The sequence below is a fragment of the Benincasa hispida genome, chromosome 7 (genome assembly GCF_009727055.1).
Source record: "Benincasa hispida cultivar B227 chromosome 7, ASM972705v1, whole genome shotgun sequence".
Classification (NCBI taxonomy): domain Eukaryota; kingdom Viridiplantae; phylum Streptophyta; class Magnoliopsida; order Cucurbitales; family Cucurbitaceae; genus Benincasa; species Benincasa hispida.
This window is the reverse complement of record NC_052355.1, coordinates 26,112,843-26,134,716: the sequence shown is the minus strand read 5'-3', so window position 1 is coordinate 26,134,716 and position 21,874 is coordinate 26,112,843. Positions and strand designations below refer to the sequence as shown.

The window sequence follows — 21,874 nt, the reverse complement described above, 5'->3', positions numbered from 1 at the left end:
CATGTTGATACGTACTCGTGGGGTAGTGTCTGTCTTGCATGGCTTTATAGAGATCTTTGTAGGTATAGGCTTATGATAGATTTCCAATTATAGCACCAATACTTTTCATTTCCACCTATTTTTTAAAATACTTTCCCATGTATCCCATTTTTGTCAATAATTTGAAAATCCATCATATTTTTTAACTTAATCCCTATATTTTCATTGAATTGTTGTTTTCAAATTTCTATTTTAGATGTCCTACCGAGAAATCCAAAATAAAGTGTGAACAGCCAAATTTAGATCACCTATCAACTCCTCTAAGTCATATCATGCCTTCAATTTCCTTTTTCATAAGTATCCTAATCTGCATTAATACCTAAACTCTTTCTGAAGCATGACGTTGAATATTTGTGAAAAATTAATCACATTATATATATAGAAAAATCAGTTTTTGATTTTCATAAAATAGGACTATGAAGGAGCATGTTCATATAGGCTGCTGTGACATGATATTTCTTTCAACTATCTCATAAACGGGGATTAGAGATTTCATATGATAATTGGTTGATTATTCGAATAAAAATCGAAGATGATTACCAATTTCAATAATTTCCGTATGAAAGCGCCAAATTTTGACTTCATCAACACCGTTTCGAAAGACACCCCTGCCCTTTTCATACAAAACAGATAAATCGAATTACGAGTATAGATTAAATTGGGTCAGAGAGTATTTTTTTGACTTAGTTACGTTGGCAATTTAAAAGATTCAAATAAAATTTCTAACCTAATCTTTAATATTCAAATTTAGTTGGATTGGATTGTCGGATTATAACTTTTTTTTCTTTTTTAATAAAAAAAATATAAATTTATCACTGATTAATAATTAAAATCTTACCAAATTCAAATGTTAAATATCAAATATATATGACATTTATTACAAACTTTAAATAAAGACAAATAACACACAATTTCAAAGAAAATATTAAAATTTCATAAAGTAATCAAACATTATACGATTTATATAATTTGGGTTGGGTTGGTTAACCCAAATTTTTTTTAGGCAATCTGCAACCCAACCTAACCCATAAAAATAGAAAAAGTTTCGCTCAATTCAACTCAATCCTTATATTTTAGATTAAATAGTTGAAATTGTTCAGATTGTCGGATCATTTGAATACCCTAAATGGTACCTTTATTGATTTTGAGTCTTTGACTACATATAAAAATGGTGTTCCATTCATTTCTATTTCTATTATTATTTTTATTTTTGAAATACCATTTCTAAATTTATTGGTTAAAATACTAATATAGTCGCTTTGGATTTTATGTGTACTTTCAAATATTCTCCATTTTTAAATGTCTTTTCAATAAATTATAAATATAATATGTGTTATTAGTTTATAATTGTTTTTAATGTAAATAATTTATAGTAGCATTCCGTTTATAAATTTGGATATATATTTACATATGGCATGAAAATTGTTGTTATTATTTTTTTTAGTACAAATAGGAGTGGTGATCTGAAATTTTTTTATCATTCTTTAACAAATTTAGATAAAAATTATTTTTAAATAAACTAATTTTGGACAATTGAAAGTACCAAGATAATTGAAATGAAAATATATAAACAACAAAATTATAATTTAATTTAACTTATTTGTTTTAACTCGAATTCAAAATGTTATAATTAACACATCAAATTGAGCTTGATTGAGTGATATTGACATAACTTTCGTTCTAAGAGGTCAGAGATTCAGTTCTTCACTTTTGAATTATTGTACTAAAAAAATGAACATATTTCAACCGTAATAAAGCAAATATATTAATTAAGTTTATAAGAAATTCAATTTTGAACCTCTAAATTATGCTCGTATTGAGGAAAAAGAGAGGATGAGTTCAAATCAAAATAGAAATGTAGTGTAAATTAAAGTTGAAAAATAAGAACATGGAATTCAAGTGTGGGCGGGGAGATTCCTCATTGTGACGCGCCAGTAACTTCAGTGAAATTACGAAAATGCCCATCTCGGAATGGTCGGTAGCCAATTTCTATAAAGCCCCCACGCGCAAGCACCGTTTGGAACATTAGAAAGCAGATTTGAAGAGAAATATTTACACAGAGGATTTCATGGATACCGTATCGGAGTTTTTCTTTCCGCCGCCGTCTTCGCTGTTCGTGAACGTGATGACGGTGGTGAGCTCGGCGGTGGTGGTGGTGGTCGGGCTATCGGAAACGAGGGGGAAGAATATGAAGTATTCCAAGTTCTGGAATAATACTAATAATGCTCCGAAATCTTCTAATTTATCGGCTAGGTTAGGAATGCTACTGGCTTATATGCCGGCGTTCCTCGTCGGCGTTGTATTGTTATGGTTGTTTCCGAATGAGGATCGGAGGATTCTTCTGCTCAAGTCCGCTCTAATCTTGCATTTCTTCAAGAGAAACCTTGAGGTACTCTCTCTAGATGTGTCTTTGTTTTTCTCTGATCTTGGAAACAGATAGTGTAGATTGTAGAATGATCAATTTATTCTTCTGGCGTCATTTCGTGATTTACTAATTGGCAGTTTAATTTCTCAAGAGGAATTTGTTGTTCATGATGTTTGTTTGATCTAATCGTGGAAAATGTGTTGAAGAATGCAATTTCTTCTCCATTCGTGTGATTATTAACTATTCCTAATTGTAAATGATCGATTCTTTAGATTTGAGCAAGAATCGGGGAATTCTTCGAGAACATTCTTATTTTCCTCAAGTTTTTAAAAACCTGATGAAAGTTCCAGCGCAGAGAAATGGATGGAGATTTTTAAATCTTCAAAACACATCTATCTGCATAAAGTTCAATTATGCTGGCTGATTTTGTACAATCTTTTGAAAACTAATTAATATATATAAATAGAGGCACAAATGAAATGTCACAAATGAATCAATGATCTCTTAACCATTTATTATTGTCCAATTTTTCAAGAGATAATAAAAAAATAACATGAATAAATATTACCACAATATGACTAGTAGTTTTCATTGTTTGATTTTAAATTTAATTATCTTTCGACAATTTATATTCATTTTGTCGTTATTATGAAGTATGCAATGTTTTGAAGTCACTATCCAATGATTATTATGAGATAATTATACTGTGACAGTTTTATTGAATAATTTGTTACTCTTTACCTATACAATGCTCTCATTAATGGGTGAAAATTTAACGATCGATGACCTGATTCTGATGATATTTGCTGAGTTAGTTTTTCTTCATTTTCCTTAAATGATACAATGTTGTGTTTGGGTGTGTTTGTGTTGACATTTTTGAGTTGATATTCATTTGTGATGATACAATGATTATATAGTTTGGAATAGGGGTTTTCAAAAAATCTGATGACCCAATAGGTTGGGATGGATTAGGTTCAAATATATGAAATTTTTATGGATTGAGTTGGTTCATGTGTTGACCTAAAATAATCCAAATCAACCCAAACTTATTATTAATTTTAAAAAGATTTTTTTACTTATGATACAATTATATATACATATATTTATTTTAGTTTTATTTACTTTCATGATTTTTTTAATAATTTATACTCCAACAACTCCTAAAAATAATTTTTTAGTACCTTGGGGAGAAAATTTTCATAATATAAATTGAAATTGAATGGTTAATCCTAATTTAATATATGAAAAAAAATTAAATAAACACTTTATATAATAACATTTTACTTATTTTTAAAACAAAAATTTAAATAGATGACTTGAGTAACTCGAACTAATCCAATTCAAATGTTTCGTGGTTGGATTAGGTTAGGTTCGAGTAAGGGCCTATTTATATTGAAGAAACTTATAATCCGAACAATTGGATTGGAACTAAAAAGTACTTCAACTCATCCCAACTTAACCAATGAACATCCCTAGTTTGGGATGTATTGTAAAAATGTACTTAAAAATGTGTTTCTAAATGAAAAAAAATTAAAAATATCATTTTGGTGCTTGTACTTTGGAATTTGTTCAACTTTAGTCTTTATAGTTTCAATAAATCTTAAAATTTTATTCCCCACTACTAGTTTATAATTGGTTTTTTAAAAAATGTTTTTATTATCTATTAATATTTTACTATAAATTTTAAAAACATAATCACGATTGCATGAAAATTATGATTACTATTCAACCAATTTCAATAAAATTTAATTTTGACCGATTAAATTTAAGATTTATATAAAATACGAAGACTAAAATTAAACAAATGAAAAGTGATACTATAATTGAATAAACTTAAAATTACAAGACTAAAATGATATTTAAATAAACAAAGAAATCTTTTTTTAAGCATTTATCTACTTTGATTTCATTCATGGTAATCCCTAAAACTCCTTTGTTTATTTGAAAATTATACACAGGTACTGTTTCTTCACAAATACAGCAGCAAAATGGTAATTGATACAGTAATTACAATCTCCCTCAGCTACTTCTCCTCCACAGCAATCATGATATACACTCAACACCTTTCACAAGGCCTTCCAGAGCCATCCATTGATCTCAAAAAAATTGGTATTGCTTTGTATCTAATAGGAATTACTGGGAACTTTTACCATCATTATCTCTTGTCCAAAGCCAGAAAACAGGGAGAAACAAGCTACAAAATTCCCAAAGGAGGCCTCTTCAGCTTTATCATTTGCCCTCACTATCTCTTTGAAATAATTGAGTTCTTTGGATTTGCTTTCATTTCTCAAACAATCTACTCATTGTTCTTTGCCATTGCCACTGCTTTGTATTTGACTGGGAGAAGCTATGCCACTAGGAAATGGTATGTCTCTAAATTTGAGGACTTCCCTAGCCATGTTAAAGCTCTTCTCCCTTTTCTATTTTAGTCTTTTTAATTGTTAATTATTTTGTGTTTTTAAATTTGAAAAACATTTGACATTCTAGATAAATGTTTCCATGAACTATGCTCAACTTGGTTGGGTACACTTTTTCTTTATTGTTTTCGTGTCAATATTACTTCTTTTCTTTGAAGAATATAGGGATGATAATTTATACGTTTGCTCCTATTGGCATTGAGATAACTATTTTAGTGAATTGAATTAGTTTTGAATGATTATATTAATATTGATTGAACTTTCCGAACTTTTCGTCTATATTATTTTTTCTGTGAGTACAACAACAACGGTTGGGAGTTTGAATTTCAATACCATTAAACTAAGCTCATTTTGGTACTTTTTGTCTATACTTATTTTATTATCAAACATTAACTTAAATAATAAATATAAAATAATTGATCTTTGGTGATGATCGTAATCAATTGATTCCAAATATTCACTGCTTAATTAAATGAGAAAATATTACAAGGTTTTTTTTTAAAAAAAAAAAATGTAAAACGTATATATTTTCCAAAATTTATTAGAAAATTGTTGCAGTTTTAAAGAAATTCGTCTATTGAAGGACGGCCTTCTTAAAAAGCAAATATCATGGCAAGGTCGTGTCTTCCCTGCAAGAGCCCATATCGATAAAAATATAAAATATTTGATTTCTTGGTATAGTGGCAAGTGGATTCTACACATCAATCTTCAGTGGTTGGGTTTGATTCCCACTTGGTATAAAAATATCTTTTTTTTACAAATATATATATGTGTAAGCTATTTGTTCCTCTCGCACTTTCTTTATAAAAGTGAAATTAAAATACTAATAAATATAAATATAATAGTATTTTTTTTGACGAGTAATCATAAATTAAAAAAGATTAAATCTTTAAATTTGAAAATATATCAAATTATCCAACATTATTAAAGATAAAAAAATATATATATATATTTCAAATCACCAATCTTTATTATACTAAAAAAAGAAAAAAGAAAGAAAACACCTGACATTTAAATGTGGAAAGAAGTGTTATTTACCTGTCTTCCTTATAAGATGTATTCATAAAAATTTCATAATATAGGACAAATAATTCAAGGAATTTTGAGAGAGAAGATAACTCTAATCAATTATAATCAATAGGAAGGGTTTATATATATATATATATATATATATATATATATATCATGTTGCAATTTGTAAAAATTATTATAAATATATATAAGTTCGAGGACTTGATAAGAAAAAAGTAGATTTAAAGAGATTCGTCTCTTGAAGAGACGACTACCCTCATAATTCAATTTTCATGGGAAGGTCATTTCTTCGTCACACTACATAACTACCAAAATTTTATAGGTTTAATGTATTGGTGCGGTAGCGAAGATATTGCTCAATCATTTTTAAGGGACCGTTTGAATTGAGGTTTTCTAAATGTGTAGAAATTAAGGATGTCTGAAAATTATATGTTTGAAAATAAAATTGTTAGGAAACAATGATAACTATGTTTGGTTGTGTATGAGAAAACAATGCATGAGAATAGTATACATGAGAATTAAAGATAATTATGTTTGATTGTGTAGGAAATGCTATCAACTTTTTCTGAGAATAAGTAATACATGTGTTTGTGTTGCATGAGAATATTATTAGATCACCTAAGTAAATGTTATTTTTGTTTAAATTATGTGATCACTTTCAAAATTTTGTGTAATTATAAAACATATAACTAATTAAAAAATTTGCCTTAATTGATTTTAAATAATTAATTTGTGCAGTTTTATTTTTATTATGCAATTATTAAAAACAACCTTAAGCAGTTACACTATATTTTATTCCAAAAATCAAATATAACCAATATAAAAGTATAAATACTAACGTACACAAAATAACCTTTTAGAAAATAATTTTGTTTACTAGGAAATCTAAAATACCATGATTTAATTTTTGTATATATTAAAAGAATATAAATGCACGTGTTAAACATATATTCTTATCTTTTATTTATAAAACATATATTTAACATATCACTACTCATCCAATACAAGAAAAAAAAATGTAGGAGAAAATGCAATCAATACAAACTCATACTTCATAACTCTATGTTAAACAAATTAACACTCTAAACACATACTTTATAAACTAAAATTAAAATATTGTATACCTCAAATATATATAATTCAACTCTAAAACCTATTATATACAACACTACTTCTTAATTTCCCTTGAAATTGTAATTTTGTGTCTAATTTAAAAAAGAAATGTATGGAATGAGAGTAGGAAATCGAATTTGTGGGTGATATAGACAAAGGGGATGATTGGACACTGAGCTGCTAGAAGGAAGGAAAATGCTGACGGAAAGGAGAAGAAGAAGTGAAAACCTAGTTATATAATTCTTCACTTTTGTTGATAAAAGATGACATGAGTTTTGTAAGCTCATTCCCATTCCCACCCTCTTTTCCCTTCAACCAAACATAAGTAGTTTTGGATTCAATTTCCCACTGGTGCGATTTTGCTCGATTTTCTTTTTGTTTTTTTTTTATTTTATTTTAATCACACTAGAGACGTAAATGTTTTTTTTTTCTAATTTTGTTTTTCCGCGCCAAATTTTTATAAAATTGAAATTTAAATAGGCCATTTTACAATTTTTATTAAAAGGTGATAGTCCAATCCATTTGCCAATATAACAAGAATCAAATATTTTAGGAAAATAGTAAAAAATAACACTAACACTATTAAACTTTACAAAACTAACATGCCTTTTAAAAAGTCGTTGAATTAGTTTTTCTTGATCCATCCCGAATAAGATCGACAATTGAAATCTAGTTAAAAATTATCTTTTTCCAACTTATTGATTGTTTTGGGCCATAAAATCTTAAGCAATATTAACATGGAGATTCTATTAATTTTTCCAAATATTACATAATATTTCCAGATTTTATACCAAATCTTATATCTTTTCAAATTTTCTCCAAATTCAATTATTTTTACCAAGTCTTATATACAAAATTTACATAACTTTTCAAAATTTTGTCCTAATCTTTGTTTCTACAAATATATGAATTTCCAAATTTTCATATGAGTTTATCAATTATGATTTTTCAGATGGATTTCAAGTGCATATGATTTTTAAATTTAGTAAAAGATCAAAGTTTGCAAATAAAAAAATCAAGATTTTGGAAAAATACAAAGAATCTCGGTGTAAATCTACCAAGATTTTATCGAGAAAGCCCACAAATATATAGAATGTCAGTGTTAATTTTGTATGAGATACACCGAGATTCTTTATATCTCCCAGATCTTAGCAAAATTTGATTTTGGGTGGAAAGATTTGATAAATTAGGTAAGATTTTATATAAATTTGGTAAAGATTATATAGTATTTAAAAAATTGATAGAATCTCGATTAAGAACCAATATTTCACATAGAAAGCCAAAAACAACCATTTATGTAAATTCTCATTAGTCGATCTTGGACGAGATGGATGGAGAAAAACTTTTGTAACAAGTTTTCAAAAAAATGTGCTAGTTTTGAGTAGGTGATAAGCAAATAATTGACCATGATAGGAGCTCGAGCATTTAATGTTTACTTACAAACTAAGATTCCTACCCATTGTGAAGAATTACAACTTTTCATGGTTGTTTCTAACAATTTTCTAATATTTTAGGTCTCATTTGGTAACCATTTAGACCTAGTTTGGTAACTATTTGGTTTTTTGTTTTTGTTTTTTAAAATTAAGCCTATTTCATCTACATTTCTTCTAATAATTTGCAATGGTTGAATTCTTAGCAAATTTAGATGTGGAGGTGGTGTTCATCGGCTTAATTTTCAAAATAAAAAACAAAATGGTTACCAAATGAGGCCTTAGTTTTTTTGTTTCTTGGTTTTGAAAGTTAACCTATAGACACTATATTCACCACTAAATTTCTTCATTTGTTATATATTTTTACCAATGATTTAAAAAATCAAGTCAAAATTTGAAAACTAAAACATTAGCTTTTAAAAACTTGTCTTTTTTTTAGAATAGGTGATATTATTATACAACAACAAGGAGGATCCCAGCTCGAGATCAAGGCATCAAAGCCAACAGGATAAGATCTGAACAAAACCATCACATAGACGCAAACTCGCAAACCACCAGGAAGAAAGGAAGGCAAAAGAACTCAAAACTCCACAAACTAAGGGCTACGGTAAAATAGAGAACAACGTAAAGTTCAAAAGTAAACAACATCCGTATACACTAGATAAAACCAAGAAGGTCAACCCGCCAGGAAGTTGCACGAGCACGAATCGTAGAAACCATAAGGTGAAACAGAGCAGACACTGACCTCGGTCGACCTCCATGCAGCCGCCGATTATGTTCCTGCCAGATGTAGTATATGGACGCACACTATAAAACACGAAACAACTTACTACGCACCCCCTTACCCGACCTCACTCGACACAACCAACTCAACTTTACATCCCAATCAGCCACCCAATGCATCGAACCTAACTGACGCAACACATTAGACCACACCTCTCTCACAAACCCACACTTAAAAAATAAATGATCCCACGACTCCACACCTCCCCCACACAGAAGACACCCCCTCCCTCTGACAACACACTCCAACTCCTCAACCAATCCCGCATACCCAACCTATCCCTCACTGCTAACCACGCACAGAAGGAGTGATGCAGAATACCATCCCCCGCCCACAAAATACCAGTCCAAGAAACCCTAAGACGACGAGGATGTATACTTTCCCAAGCACTAACGATAGAAAACCGACTACTAGCATTCGACACCCAAACTCAATAATTCTCTCCCCTCACCCTAGGCCCCACTGCCTGGATAAGACCCCAGATCTTAAGCAACTCCCAAGACACTGTAGGCCACTTCTAACCTCCGTCACCATCCAAGAACTCTGACAACCGTGTTTCCAAACTATTCCTTGCATCATGAACCACTATAGACCCGTATGAATCCAAAATCGCGCCCCCGACAGTCAAGGATCCCACCAAACAAAACAAGACCGTCCATCACCAATCATCAATCGAACCAGATGCTTGAATCTATCTCTACTTCGCAAGATAGCCCTCAAGCACCAAGACCTCCCAACCTCACTCCGAACAGCCCACAACGACCGCCTACGCAAAACATACTCCTCCACCCATGCCACCCATAGTGACCCCGATTTAATTAAGAGAAGCCAGAGCAACTTCATAATAGTAGTCTGGTTCCAAGAGGCCACATGCTTCATACCCAACCCCCCTCTCCCAACGACAAGCACACCTCATCCCACGCCACCCGTGCACCACCCCGACTCACCACACTACCCTTCCATAAATAACTACGTAACAAATGATCAACGTCATGAGTTACACACGCATACAACACGAAAATGCTACACCCAAAAACTTGAAAGGACTGTAAAATAGACCTAACAAGCTGCAACCTCCCAGCAAAGGAGAGGGACCTTGCTGCCCAGCTTCTAATACGAGCTGTAATCATCTGTATCAAAGGCGCACAATCCACAACCCTCAACCGATCCGCCAATAAAGATAAACCCAGATACCTAACAGGCAACGAACCAAGAGAGACACCTATAAACGCAGCTAGTTCCTTCGCCTCCCCAGATTCCACACCCGTAAAAACATGGAACTCTTCCTAACATTTGCAACTAACCCAGACAGCTCTGCAAACTCTGTCAATACCTACCTCACAAACTCCAAAGAATCTCTCTCAGTTGCACAGAAAATCATCAAATCATCTGCAAAAACCAAATGAGTTAGGCCCAAATGCTCATACCGATCATGGAACCTAAACCACATTCATATAAATAAACAAACTCTGGGTTTATTTATATGAATGTGATTCATATAAAAACTATAGGTTAAAATTAATATGAATTTGATTCATATTAATACTTGAATTATTTGAGAGAATAATAAACTATAGTTTATGTTATATGTAATATAATATTAACTATAAGTTATATGTTATATGTAATATAACATATAGTTTAAATATATTCTAAGTGGTTAATATATAATATATATATATATATATATATATATATATATATATATTAATTTTAAAAAATTTAATTTGAATTTATTAAAAATAAAGGGGAGGGAGTTAACTCCCTCTCCCCTTAATCTCTCCCTCTCACACGTAACAAATTAGAAGATAGAGAAAGTTTTCTCTCTCTCTGTGTCTCTCTCTAGTTCTCCTTCTATTTGTGAATTTTACAGAGAAGAAAAAACTCTCAGTTATCTTCTCCTTCTCTCACACCAAGATTGAGTGCAAGCCCACACCTCTGCACGGTCTTTCGTCCTTGAGAATAATAGGGAAGACCCATTGGTGGTATTCGCTCCTGTTCATTGAGTTAGTGGATGTCGAATTAGTGAGATCGGGAGAAGACGACTTGAATTGGAGAGGAATGTGAAGATTTGGTCTTCAAGGGTATGTGATTTTTTAATCCCTTCCTCTCTATTTGAGCTGTAGAAAGCATGCTTGGGTTTATGTTTTTCCATAGTTTCCGTCACTTTGAATTATGTGTATTCAGTAAACAAAAATTAAAGATTGATGTGTCCAATTACTTTTGTTGCAAAAAAAAAATCCAATCCTTTCATCATTGACATGTATGATTTCAACAAATAGTTCAATAATATGGCCTTGATCCACATATCGCAATACCACGGACATCTGCTTCTTTGAAGATACATCTTTTGATTCGTCAATCAAGATAGAAAAATATTTGTCACTCATATATTTTATAACTATATAAACAACTTCTACTGTAATGGAATGAACTATACTTTTTGAATATCGGGTGAAGTCAATTTCAAATTATCTGGGATATTTTTCAAAGTCATAACTTCAATATCTTTATTATGATTGCATAACCATCGTAAAAGTTCAAGAAAATTACCCTGATTCTTTAAATCATTTGTCTCATCATATCCACGGAATGTAAGTCCTTGTTGCAATAAAAATTGAATACAATCAATTGATGCACCTAATCGAGTTCGATACTCAACTTGTGTTTGGTATAAAAGAGCTTCACATTTACCTAAAGCCTTACTGTGAGCAGTATTAGGACCACTGACATGAATATGTTATTTCTCTTTTTTCTTCCAATTAGAAAATCCTTCACTAACAAAACAGTCGCCTCCTGACTCTTTACTTTGTTTTGATTTAAATAGATAGCAAAATGCAACATCTTTTAAAATGTTATATTCTAACCAATTAGAATATTCACTAAACCAAGCTGGATTAAATCGTCTTGACTTTGTACTAGATTTCTTAAGTAGAAAAGTATGATTTCGAGGCTGACAAGGACCTTTTAGTAAACATGCTATATGAACTTGATCTCGAATATTATAACTATAATCATAAATTTTGGTTCTTAGACCAAGATCCGTGGGTAATTCTTCTAGATTGATTTCTGCATAAGATCAACCATAATCTAAGATATGTTTCTTCTTTGAAGATGATAGCTCTACCGTCTCTATTGTTATTTTTCTTTTATAATATCTGTTCATATTAATTTTGAATTAATTCTAAAAAATATTAATAATAAGAATATGACATTTTATTATATAGATTAAGAAGTATAAAAACTTAAAGTCTTAGAAAAATTTATAACTTACTTGCTGAGTTCATATATCCAAACAACTATTATTTGATAACAAATAATCCTCTAGCTTGAACTCTGAAATTAATTTTAAAAACCTATACAAGTAATGTGAATATAAAAATAACATTGAAACAAACGAAAATATATAGAGCATAATGTGAATGTAAAAATTATCTGCAAAAAATTAACGGCACAGTAAAAATATCTCTTCATATTGACATAGAGCTAACTCTATGAAAGTATTCCCGATAAAAATATTGAAAACTATTGCATAAATTTAAAAATATAAGAATTTAACATTCTAAGAAAATAAACATTACATGTTCAAGAGAATGTTATTGAGAATTGAGATTAAAAACCTCTCTAAATTTTGCAAAAAAATAAAAAATAAACTCCCACGTGAGATAAAAGAATTACATTGATTATTTAATTTTTCTTGGAATTAGAGAGATTGATTTGCAATTACAACTTAAAAGGCTAAAACCTACTCTATATTTTAATTTTATATTTAGAATATATATATATANTTTTTATTTAGGGTATAGGAAATCCAATGCACTAGCCACCTAAATTAACCGAAATTTTCGAACCCCAACCACCTATAATTAAAATCACACAAAAAAAATCTCAGAAACGCATAGGACAGGATTCGAACCTACATCCCATGGGTTAAAATAGACGCCTTTGCCACAATAAAAAATTCATTTTATCATAAATATTATCAACTATTACTTTAAAATTTATATTAAAGTACAAAAATCGTGGGTGTATGATATCAGCATGAGTGTAATGTTGAATAAAATAGAGTTGTTGTATATGTACCTTTTTATTTTATTTTATTTTATTTATATCACTAAATTATTGTTTTGTTTTAGCACATTGACACATTTATTAAGTTAAAAAAGATATTTAACATATTTAAAGACACAAGTATAATATTTAAATGTAGTCTGACACTTTAAATTTAATTTATTCACCACTAAAATTAAACAAACTCATTAAAAAGATGGACATTTATGTACATGTAACATAACATATTTAGGGACTGTTTGGAATTGAAATGATATAGAATGTGGAAAATTCTGATGTCTGAAAATTTTGATGTCTAAGGAGTTCTGATCGAGTATTATGATTCAAGTACTGAGATGATATACGATACATGAAAGGAAAATAGCGGTGAGATATGATACATGTTCTGAAAATGGGCCCACAAACAATTAAAATCAGTAAGATAGGAGCCTCCAAACACTGAGATGATATAGGATGTGAGGACATACATCTCATGTTGGGCCCCCAAATAGTCTATCAAGGATATGTCCACCCCCAAACATATTAATACAAAGCAATTTAGTGACACATTTTTTTATTTGCAAACTTCTATAAGAACATTGAATAAACAATTTTGAAAAAAAAAATATATTTCTAAACTTTGCTATTTATACCGATTAAAACCTCAAATTAATAATAATAATACTAATTACGTATATATATATATAAACATGAGCAATTTTATTGGAACAAACTTACAAAGTGCAATATATATGAGATATTATATGTTGTGATTTTAAAGGGGAATACATAATTTATTTAAATAACTCAACCTGACACATTAGTTCATGGGTTGTTTTTTAATATAAATAAATGAACCAAAATATTTATAGATATAGTAAAATGTCACTATCTATTAATGATAGATACTGATAGACTACTATCATCTATAACTCATATACACGAATAGTCTAGTCAAATTATTATTATTATTATTATTATTATAATATTTGTATTGTAACCAATTAGGGCGTGTTTAAGGCAAATATTATCTTACAACTATAATAACCACCTCTTGCTATAGTAAATATTATTTTCAATTATTTAATTAGCTATAGTCAACCCTATTCCTAAAACCTAATTTACTATCGTATTTACTATTTGCTATAATTTTTACTATTTTACATTTATCATGTTTTATTCTTTGCTATAATGTCTATTATTTCTTTTTTAAATTAAAAAAGTTTACACCTCAAATATATATTATAATTAAAATTAAAATAATCTATACTTTAAATATAAATTATTATAATCCAATTATAATAATCTAAAACCATGATATGGTCCTTGTGGTCACCGATTCCAATTATTTGTCTGGAAAAGGATAAATGCTAATATTTTCTTCCATTTCTTTTTTCTAGAAATGTGAATTTGAGATTCGCATGCCGGCCCCACTCTGCTAAGATTTTGATATTGTCTCACGTCTTAAGCGATACGACGTCGTTGTCTTCAAAATAAAGACAAGAATACAAATTTAAATTATACATAAATCAGACCAATAACATTATGGAATTTATTTATTTATTTATTTTTGTCGTCCTTTTCTAAACAACAGCAAGGAAATGGGTTAAATTATATAAAATGTTCCTGAATTTTAGTGTAAAAAATACTCCTCATCTCTGAAGCTTCGAAAATATTCTAAAATTTTTATTGAAGGGAAATCGATAAAATTTTGTTTAAAAAATACTCTTAAACTTTTAAAATTTTCAAAAATACCTTTAACTTGTAAAAAAAGGTTCAATAATATATTTATCATTAGTATGTAAACAAAAATTATTAATACTTCGTTACAAAAATAACTGTCAAATTAAAAAAAAAAAGTTTTAAATGCTCCTACAAGTAATATGGTTATCAACTTTTTTTGAAATTTTTTTTGAAGTTTGAAAAATCTAATTTTGAAACAAATTATACAAATTTCCTTTTTTTTTATTTTTCTTCTTCAGATAGCTCATTTCTTTTTTCTCTTAATTTTCCTATTTTTAGCTTAAAACAATTTTCTCAATAGCCAAAATTTTAAATTAAAACATAAAATCACACAAAATTCTTAAGTCAAAATATTTCCATAAAACATATCAAAATGATAATAGTCAAAAAAAAAAAATGTATTTGATTATTAACACATACAACTACTAACATACAACTTTGTTAAAACATTTAAGTCCTAAAATCCACTAATGCTTATTTTATTCTTTTTCTTCTTATTATAGTCCATATTACATTAATTTAAGTGTGCAGTTTTTTTTTTTATTATTATTGTTTTTTTTTTTTATAAACAAAATGTTAACAAAAATGGAGGCAAGGGGTATTGAAGAAGGAATAAAAGAAAAAAAGATGAAAATAAAGAAGTAAGGCAATATTATCGATTTCTGTTCATTCAACCGTAAAAGTATTTTTTATTTTTATTTTTTTTTAAAGTTTAAGGATATTTTTTTACACAAAACACTAACGGTAAGAGTATTTTTAAACTCATTTTAGAAGTTTAATGGTATTTTTGAAACTTTTGTAAGTTCAAAAGTATTTTTGATATAAAGTGCAAAGTTTAGGGGTATTTTGTATAGTTTGCCAATCTTGAACGGAATTTGTCTAGCGAATTAACCGGGTTATTAACTTGGTTTTGTGATGTTGATTTTTTTTGTCTGTGTTCAGATGATTAATGGATAATGGAAACAACAACAAATATATCGAATATTATTAGTGATTTGTTGTTTTTGTATATTTCATTGAATAATCAAATTAATCAAGGTAATCTTACAAAGACGAATGGAAGAACAAATAGATACCAAAATATAAAAAAGGAGAATATGATTAGGCCATAGTTTATGTTAACAATGATATTATCTTAAATGGAATAACTTTGTTGGAGTGTTACATTCTTGCAAGTAAATAAAAATTAAAATGTCATAATAATTGCTTCAACTAGCAACTAGTAGAGAAAAACTTTGTCAATCAATGATGTGTGCTGTATTAATTTTCTAATTTTGCTTACTACTTCAATCTCAATAAATTTTGATTACGTTGTAAATTTTCCGAGTTGATGCTAATAAAATTGTCTCGTTAAAAAAAAAAAAAAACTTTTATTGATTTAGTTATGTGATGTAGCTTATGTTTTCAAATTTTCAATTGGTTTATTTTGTTTGTTACAATAATCTAAATTAAATTAAAAAAAATCATTATAAAATGATGTATAATTTTAAAATTTTAATTAAATTATCCAAACATTTTGATTAGAATTATAATATCGTGAGGGGTTAAACCATGAAAATCATTTCTATAAATTTGAACTTAAAAAAGAAAGGGGAAAACAGAAATCATTGTTGATAGAAATTAAAAAAAGAAAAAAAATCAACGCCCACGATTCTCGTGGAACACGTTGCAAATTTAGTTAAATTTACCAAAATACCGCTTTTGAGTTCCATTCTACAAAAACCTCTGTTGTTGCTCTCTTTCGGTGCTTCAAAACGAGAGTCCCAGTTTTACAAATTTTCTAAAGAAACTTTATTCGGAGACTTCATCGATCCTGTCCACGGCGGCAATGGATATTTTATCGGCGTTTCTTTTCCCATCGCCGCCATCACTGTTCGTTAACGTGATGACAGTGGTGAGTTCGGCGGTGGTAGCGGTGATAGGGCTTTCGGAAGCGAGAGGAACGCATTTGCAGTATTCAAAGTTCTGGAATACGAATAATAGTGCTACGAAATCATCTAACTCAGAGCAACTCAGGATTTCTTCAAGATTGGGGATGCTCCTGCTCTATACACCGGCAGCTCTCGCCGGCGCTGCGTCGTTCTGGTTCTTTCCGGATGATGATTGGAGGATTGTTCTGCTTAAGTCCGCTCTCACTCTACATTTCTTTAAGCGGGACTTTGAGGTACTCTCTTCCTCTCTAATTTTGTTCAATCTAAACCAAGAAATAGATTTATCTTGTATAGTGAAATTTCGTGCTCTGTCTTTGTGATTAATACTTAACGATTTGCTTTCTTGTGACGAATTAGTTGTTCAATCTTGTTTGGTTCGTTTTTTTGTTCTTGATTGAACGAGAATCGGGGATTTGTTGAGAACGTGTCGATCTTGCTCTGTTTATTCGATTCGATTTGAATTTATTTGATTCATATTATTGTGAGTCATTATTTATTCAAAATGTTAAACTAGTTTTCAGATCTAGTTTTTGAGATGTTAGTTTTCAAATCTCGAGAGTAAAAAGAATTTTTAATTTTTTTCAAATATTAGATAATCTAACCAAATTATATACATTTTCAAATTTTTATTTATCTTTATATTCTGATGTAATTTATGAGCACTTTTTGTTTACATAATTATATAAATTTCTAAATTTCTAAATGAATTTACAAATTAGATTTTTTCAAATGAATGATTGAAAAAGGTAAGATATGAAAAATATATAATATCTCGATCGAGAATTCACCAATCGATATTAAAAAAATATGAAAAGATTAGACTTTTGTAATCTTTGCGAGATATATTGAGAAAGACCCAAACCATCTATAAGTAAGAAAAAAATTAATTTTTTTAATTAAAATCTCGATGAATTATTTGAATAGTTTTAAAAAAGATGCCAATTTTATACAATGAAAACTTGTTTATGACAATTTCCCTCTTGTTTAAGACATTTCTATTTCTTTTTGTAGTAAATTTTTAGTCTAAGAATAATACTTTTTTCCTTACTAGTGCAGGGATCTCCTTCTCCCTTACGGTTTAGCTGAATTTAAAATAATAAAAATAATAATTAATTGAAAAAAAATCGAACTTCACAGTTCGTCTAAAAAATACTCCTAAAACATCCTACGATAATTAAAAAAAAAAAAAAAAAATTTTGTAAATTTATTGTTGGCCCTATATTTATATCCACTTCAAAATTGTTTCTATGTGTAATTTAAATCCAAATAATATGGATTAGGTAAGTTGTTTGAAATCTTAGGGAGTGTTGTTTGACGAATGTAAAAACTTCAATAGTGTTTATTATTATAATTGAAGTTGAGTTTTTTATATTTATAAAGTGGGCCAAATCTCTTCAAAGTAGTTTTTTTTTTTTTTTTAAAAAAAGTGCTTGAGTTGGGTTCATAACAACTTGTCTAGAGTTTTTTTAGTGTATAAGATATCACGATATCACAAAACTATACCCAACTCAAGCAAATCCATAAACAAGATGTTTTTATGTGTTCTTCACATTCTCTATGGAAAAAATCCTACAGGTATTGTTTGTTCACAAGTACAGTGGCTACATGATACTTGATTCAGCAGTTATAATCTCCCTCAGCTACTTCTCTTCTACAGCACTCATGATATACACTCAACAGCTTTCAAAAGCACTTGTAGAGCCATCCATTGATCTGAAAAACATTGGAATTGCTGTGTTTGTGATAGGCATTATTGGGAACATGTACCACCATTATATTTTGTCTCAAACTAGAAAAAAGGGAGAAACAGGCTACAAAATTCCCAAAGGAGGCCTCTTTAGCATTGTCATTTGCCCTCACTATTTGTTTGAAATAACTGTATATTTCGGGTTCGCTCTCATTTCTCAGACACTCTACTCATTGTGCTTTGCCATTGCCACTGCTATCTATTTGGGTGGAAGAAGCTACGCCACTAGGAAATGGTATGTCTCTAAATTTGAGGACTTCCCTCAGCATATCAAAGCCCTTATTCCTTTCGTATTCTAGTCTTTGGTTAAATATTCAACTTTGTTCTCATTTGAAAAATACCCCCTTATACTTTTTAAAAGTTATGCAATATTATTCTTGACATTTCATAGAACGGAAAATTGGATCAATACACTTTTTAAAGTCTCAAGGTAATATTGCAACTTTGGAAAGCGTACATGGTACTTTCAAAATTAAACAAAGAACAAAGTTGAAGGTATTTTCTATAATTTATTTTGTTATTGTTCTTCATGTTGTATCATTTGTATTCGTCCAACGTCTCTGTATCATTTATATTCGTCCAATATCTCTTTGTAGCATCATGTATAATGTTAAAATTTGTGTTTTGTGGTCGGCTTTATGAGAAAGATAAACCATGGAAGTTGTTGCATTGTAGCGTCTACGTTGAATAATTTTCCATACATTTGGAATCCTCCTATTATTTTAGGAGGAGCTTTGGGTCATTTCACTTTATGTAATCACTGTACTGTATCAAATTGTGTCTTTGGCCATAATTCAATAATTTTCTTTTTTCTATTTGAAGAAAATACCATTGACTTGTATGGGATTGCTGTTATAAAATTTATAATCACATGTCACAGTATGGGGCCATTTTTAATTGTTCATATCAGGTCCAATCACATTATATATATATATATATATATATCTTAGTATTATTTATAGTCGCTATGTTTTGATTACTCTATAGTCACCATATACCTATCCCTTTATTTATTTAAACTACTTACGACATAATCAGTTGACTTTCTATTTTTTGGTTTTAGTGTGTAGAAAACAAGTTTAAAACTAACTTTTGTGTGGGTAATTAACAAAACGCGTTTGTTGTTTCAATGAGATGAAATAAATGAAGTTAGGTTTTAAAGAAATTGTTGTGGTCAAAAGATCAAACTTTTTTTTTTTTTTTTTTTGAAGGAAAAAAGGATCAATTAATACAATAAAGAATTTCAACTTCGAATTTCAAAGGAAAAAAATAATTAGTCAATTGTTGTTGAATTATAATTGTCAAAACATTAATTAGATAAATTAGTGTTGGATTTAAGTATTAAATGAAAGGTAAAAAAAAAAAAAAAAAAAAAATTAGGGAGCCACGTTTATTCCCCTTTTATGTAGTTTTTAAGGTTGAAAATTAATTATAAAAAGCTTTATTTGCCATTGAAGGGTAAAAATAAATGGCTATTTTCAAATATAAGAGACTGAGTCAAGTTATTTACACATATAGTAAAATGTTACTGTCTATCAGTGATAGATCGTGATAGACATTTATCAATGACACAAGTAGATGTTTATAATGATCTATGAAGCACAGATATAGATATAGATAAGGTTACACTTAAGGATACACCTTTTTTTGTATATTTTTAATGTATATATATTTATAAAAAAATGAGGATACTGATACATTGAACATACATTTTTTTCTTAAAAAAATTTAGGATATAGATAAATTTAATATATAAGTTAATAATAATAGCACAAAATATAATACAAACATTGAAATACAATACAAAAAAAGCAACATCTAAGATGTTGAAATACAATAGTTAATAAAATGCAATAGAAAAAGTGACTCATATTACAAATAAGAAGAAGATTAGAGGGTGAAGTATAAACGAAAAATTATTGAATTGTTGAAGATATCCAAATGGTTTATATTTTGGTGGATTTTGTGGGGACTCAAATGTAAATATGAAGATTAGATAATTTTAGGGTTTGGTCGTTTATTTATTTTTTTTTCATTTTAGTTTTGGACTCGAGTAATGAACTTCTTAAATAAGTTGCGTACTTTTAGATTAGGAAAGATTAGATGAGTTGTTTGTCTTTTTTTCTTAAGTATCTGAAAGTATCGTGTCTGATACGAATTCTTTGTCTCACATGAAACCAACGCAGTCCGTAACATCTTGATACAAGTTTTACCCTTTAAAACCATTGCGATTACCCAAAAACAAATCACACTTCTTTTTCCATGAAATAACATTTCACTTAAGAAAGATGTGTATGGTTAATAATTGAAACCAAGTGTTTTAACTGAATCAAAGAGTTTACAATTTGATTATAATGAGGATAATGTTAAAAGGAGAAGCTTGGAGATAGGAGTGGATACAAATTCCAAAATTAGAAAAAGCCTTCACAATCTTTTAAATTAATAAATAGATGTACTAAAATAATTTAAAATTTGGAAATATTTTATATAGTTCTATCAAAGTAATATTATTTTATTTGTCTATTTCAAAAAAAATATTGTTTTATTTAAAAGTAATAATATTTATTATTTTATTTATTTATTTTTTTTTTTTGCAAAAGAGAGAATCATTTTTTAGCAATATTTTTATTCTTAGTTTTCTAGCAAAAGAAGATAGGTTTTTTTTTTCCTTTAATAACTCAAAAGGAGATAGTTACTACTTACTAGTCAGATAATTACAAAAAGTAAAAATAAAAATAAGCAATGCTTCCATCTTATTATAAATATTATAAGCTCTTGTTTGCACCTCAACCATAAAAGAGAGTCAGGACAGAATATAATAATTATTATAATAAAGATTTTAGTTACAATTTTTATTTCTAAAAGTGAAGTTCATAAATAAAATATATTTTTTAGATCAATAAAATAACTTTTCTCGAAGTAACAACCGCCGCCCACATATTGTGAAAAAAAAAACGAATGAAAATAAAATAAAAATTTGATAGTTTGAAAAAAGAAAAATGTCACGCTTAATTTTAATGAAAAACATAAATGTATTGAATTAATGTTAATAAAGTATATTTAAAAACAACTAATACCTTTATAGGGTCACCATCAATATTCTGCCATATTTGAAAATCGTTTTTGTTTTTTTTGCAAAGGTCATATATATTGGATTTTTTCCCTAAAACTAGTGGTTCGATAAACTTCTTCCGTTAATCAATATAGATGTTATTGAAGTTTG

General features: G+C 28.7%; 2 protein-coding genes across 2 annotated transcripts; both read left to right on the top strand.

The window, feature by feature from the left end:
• Positions 1-2,064: 2,064 nt before the first annotated feature.
• LOC120081802 (3-oxo-5-alpha-steroid 4-dehydrogenase 2-like) lies at positions 2,065-5,001 on the top strand. The gene is made up of 2 exons (XM_039036970.1): positions 2,065-2,428; positions 4,363-5,001. Exons 1-2 carry the CDS (start codon positions 2,108-2,110, stop codon positions 4,831-4,833), a joined length of 792 nt encoding a protein of 263 aa, XP_038892898.1. The 5' UTR covers positions 2,065-2,107; the 3' UTR covers positions 4,834-5,001.
• An 11,686-nt stretch (positions 5,002-16,687) lies between these two features.
• Positions 16,688-19,444, top strand: LOC120081723 (3-oxo-5-alpha-steroid 4-dehydrogenase 2-like). The gene is made up of 2 exons (XM_039036821.1): positions 16,688-17,137; positions 18,480-19,444. Exons 1-2 carry the CDS (start codon positions 16,802-16,804, stop codon positions 18,948-18,950), a joined length of 807 nt encoding a protein of 268 aa, XP_038892749.1. The 5' UTR covers positions 16,688-16,801; the 3' UTR covers positions 18,951-19,444.
• The last annotated feature ends 2,430 nt before the right edge of the window (positions 19,445-21,874 follow it).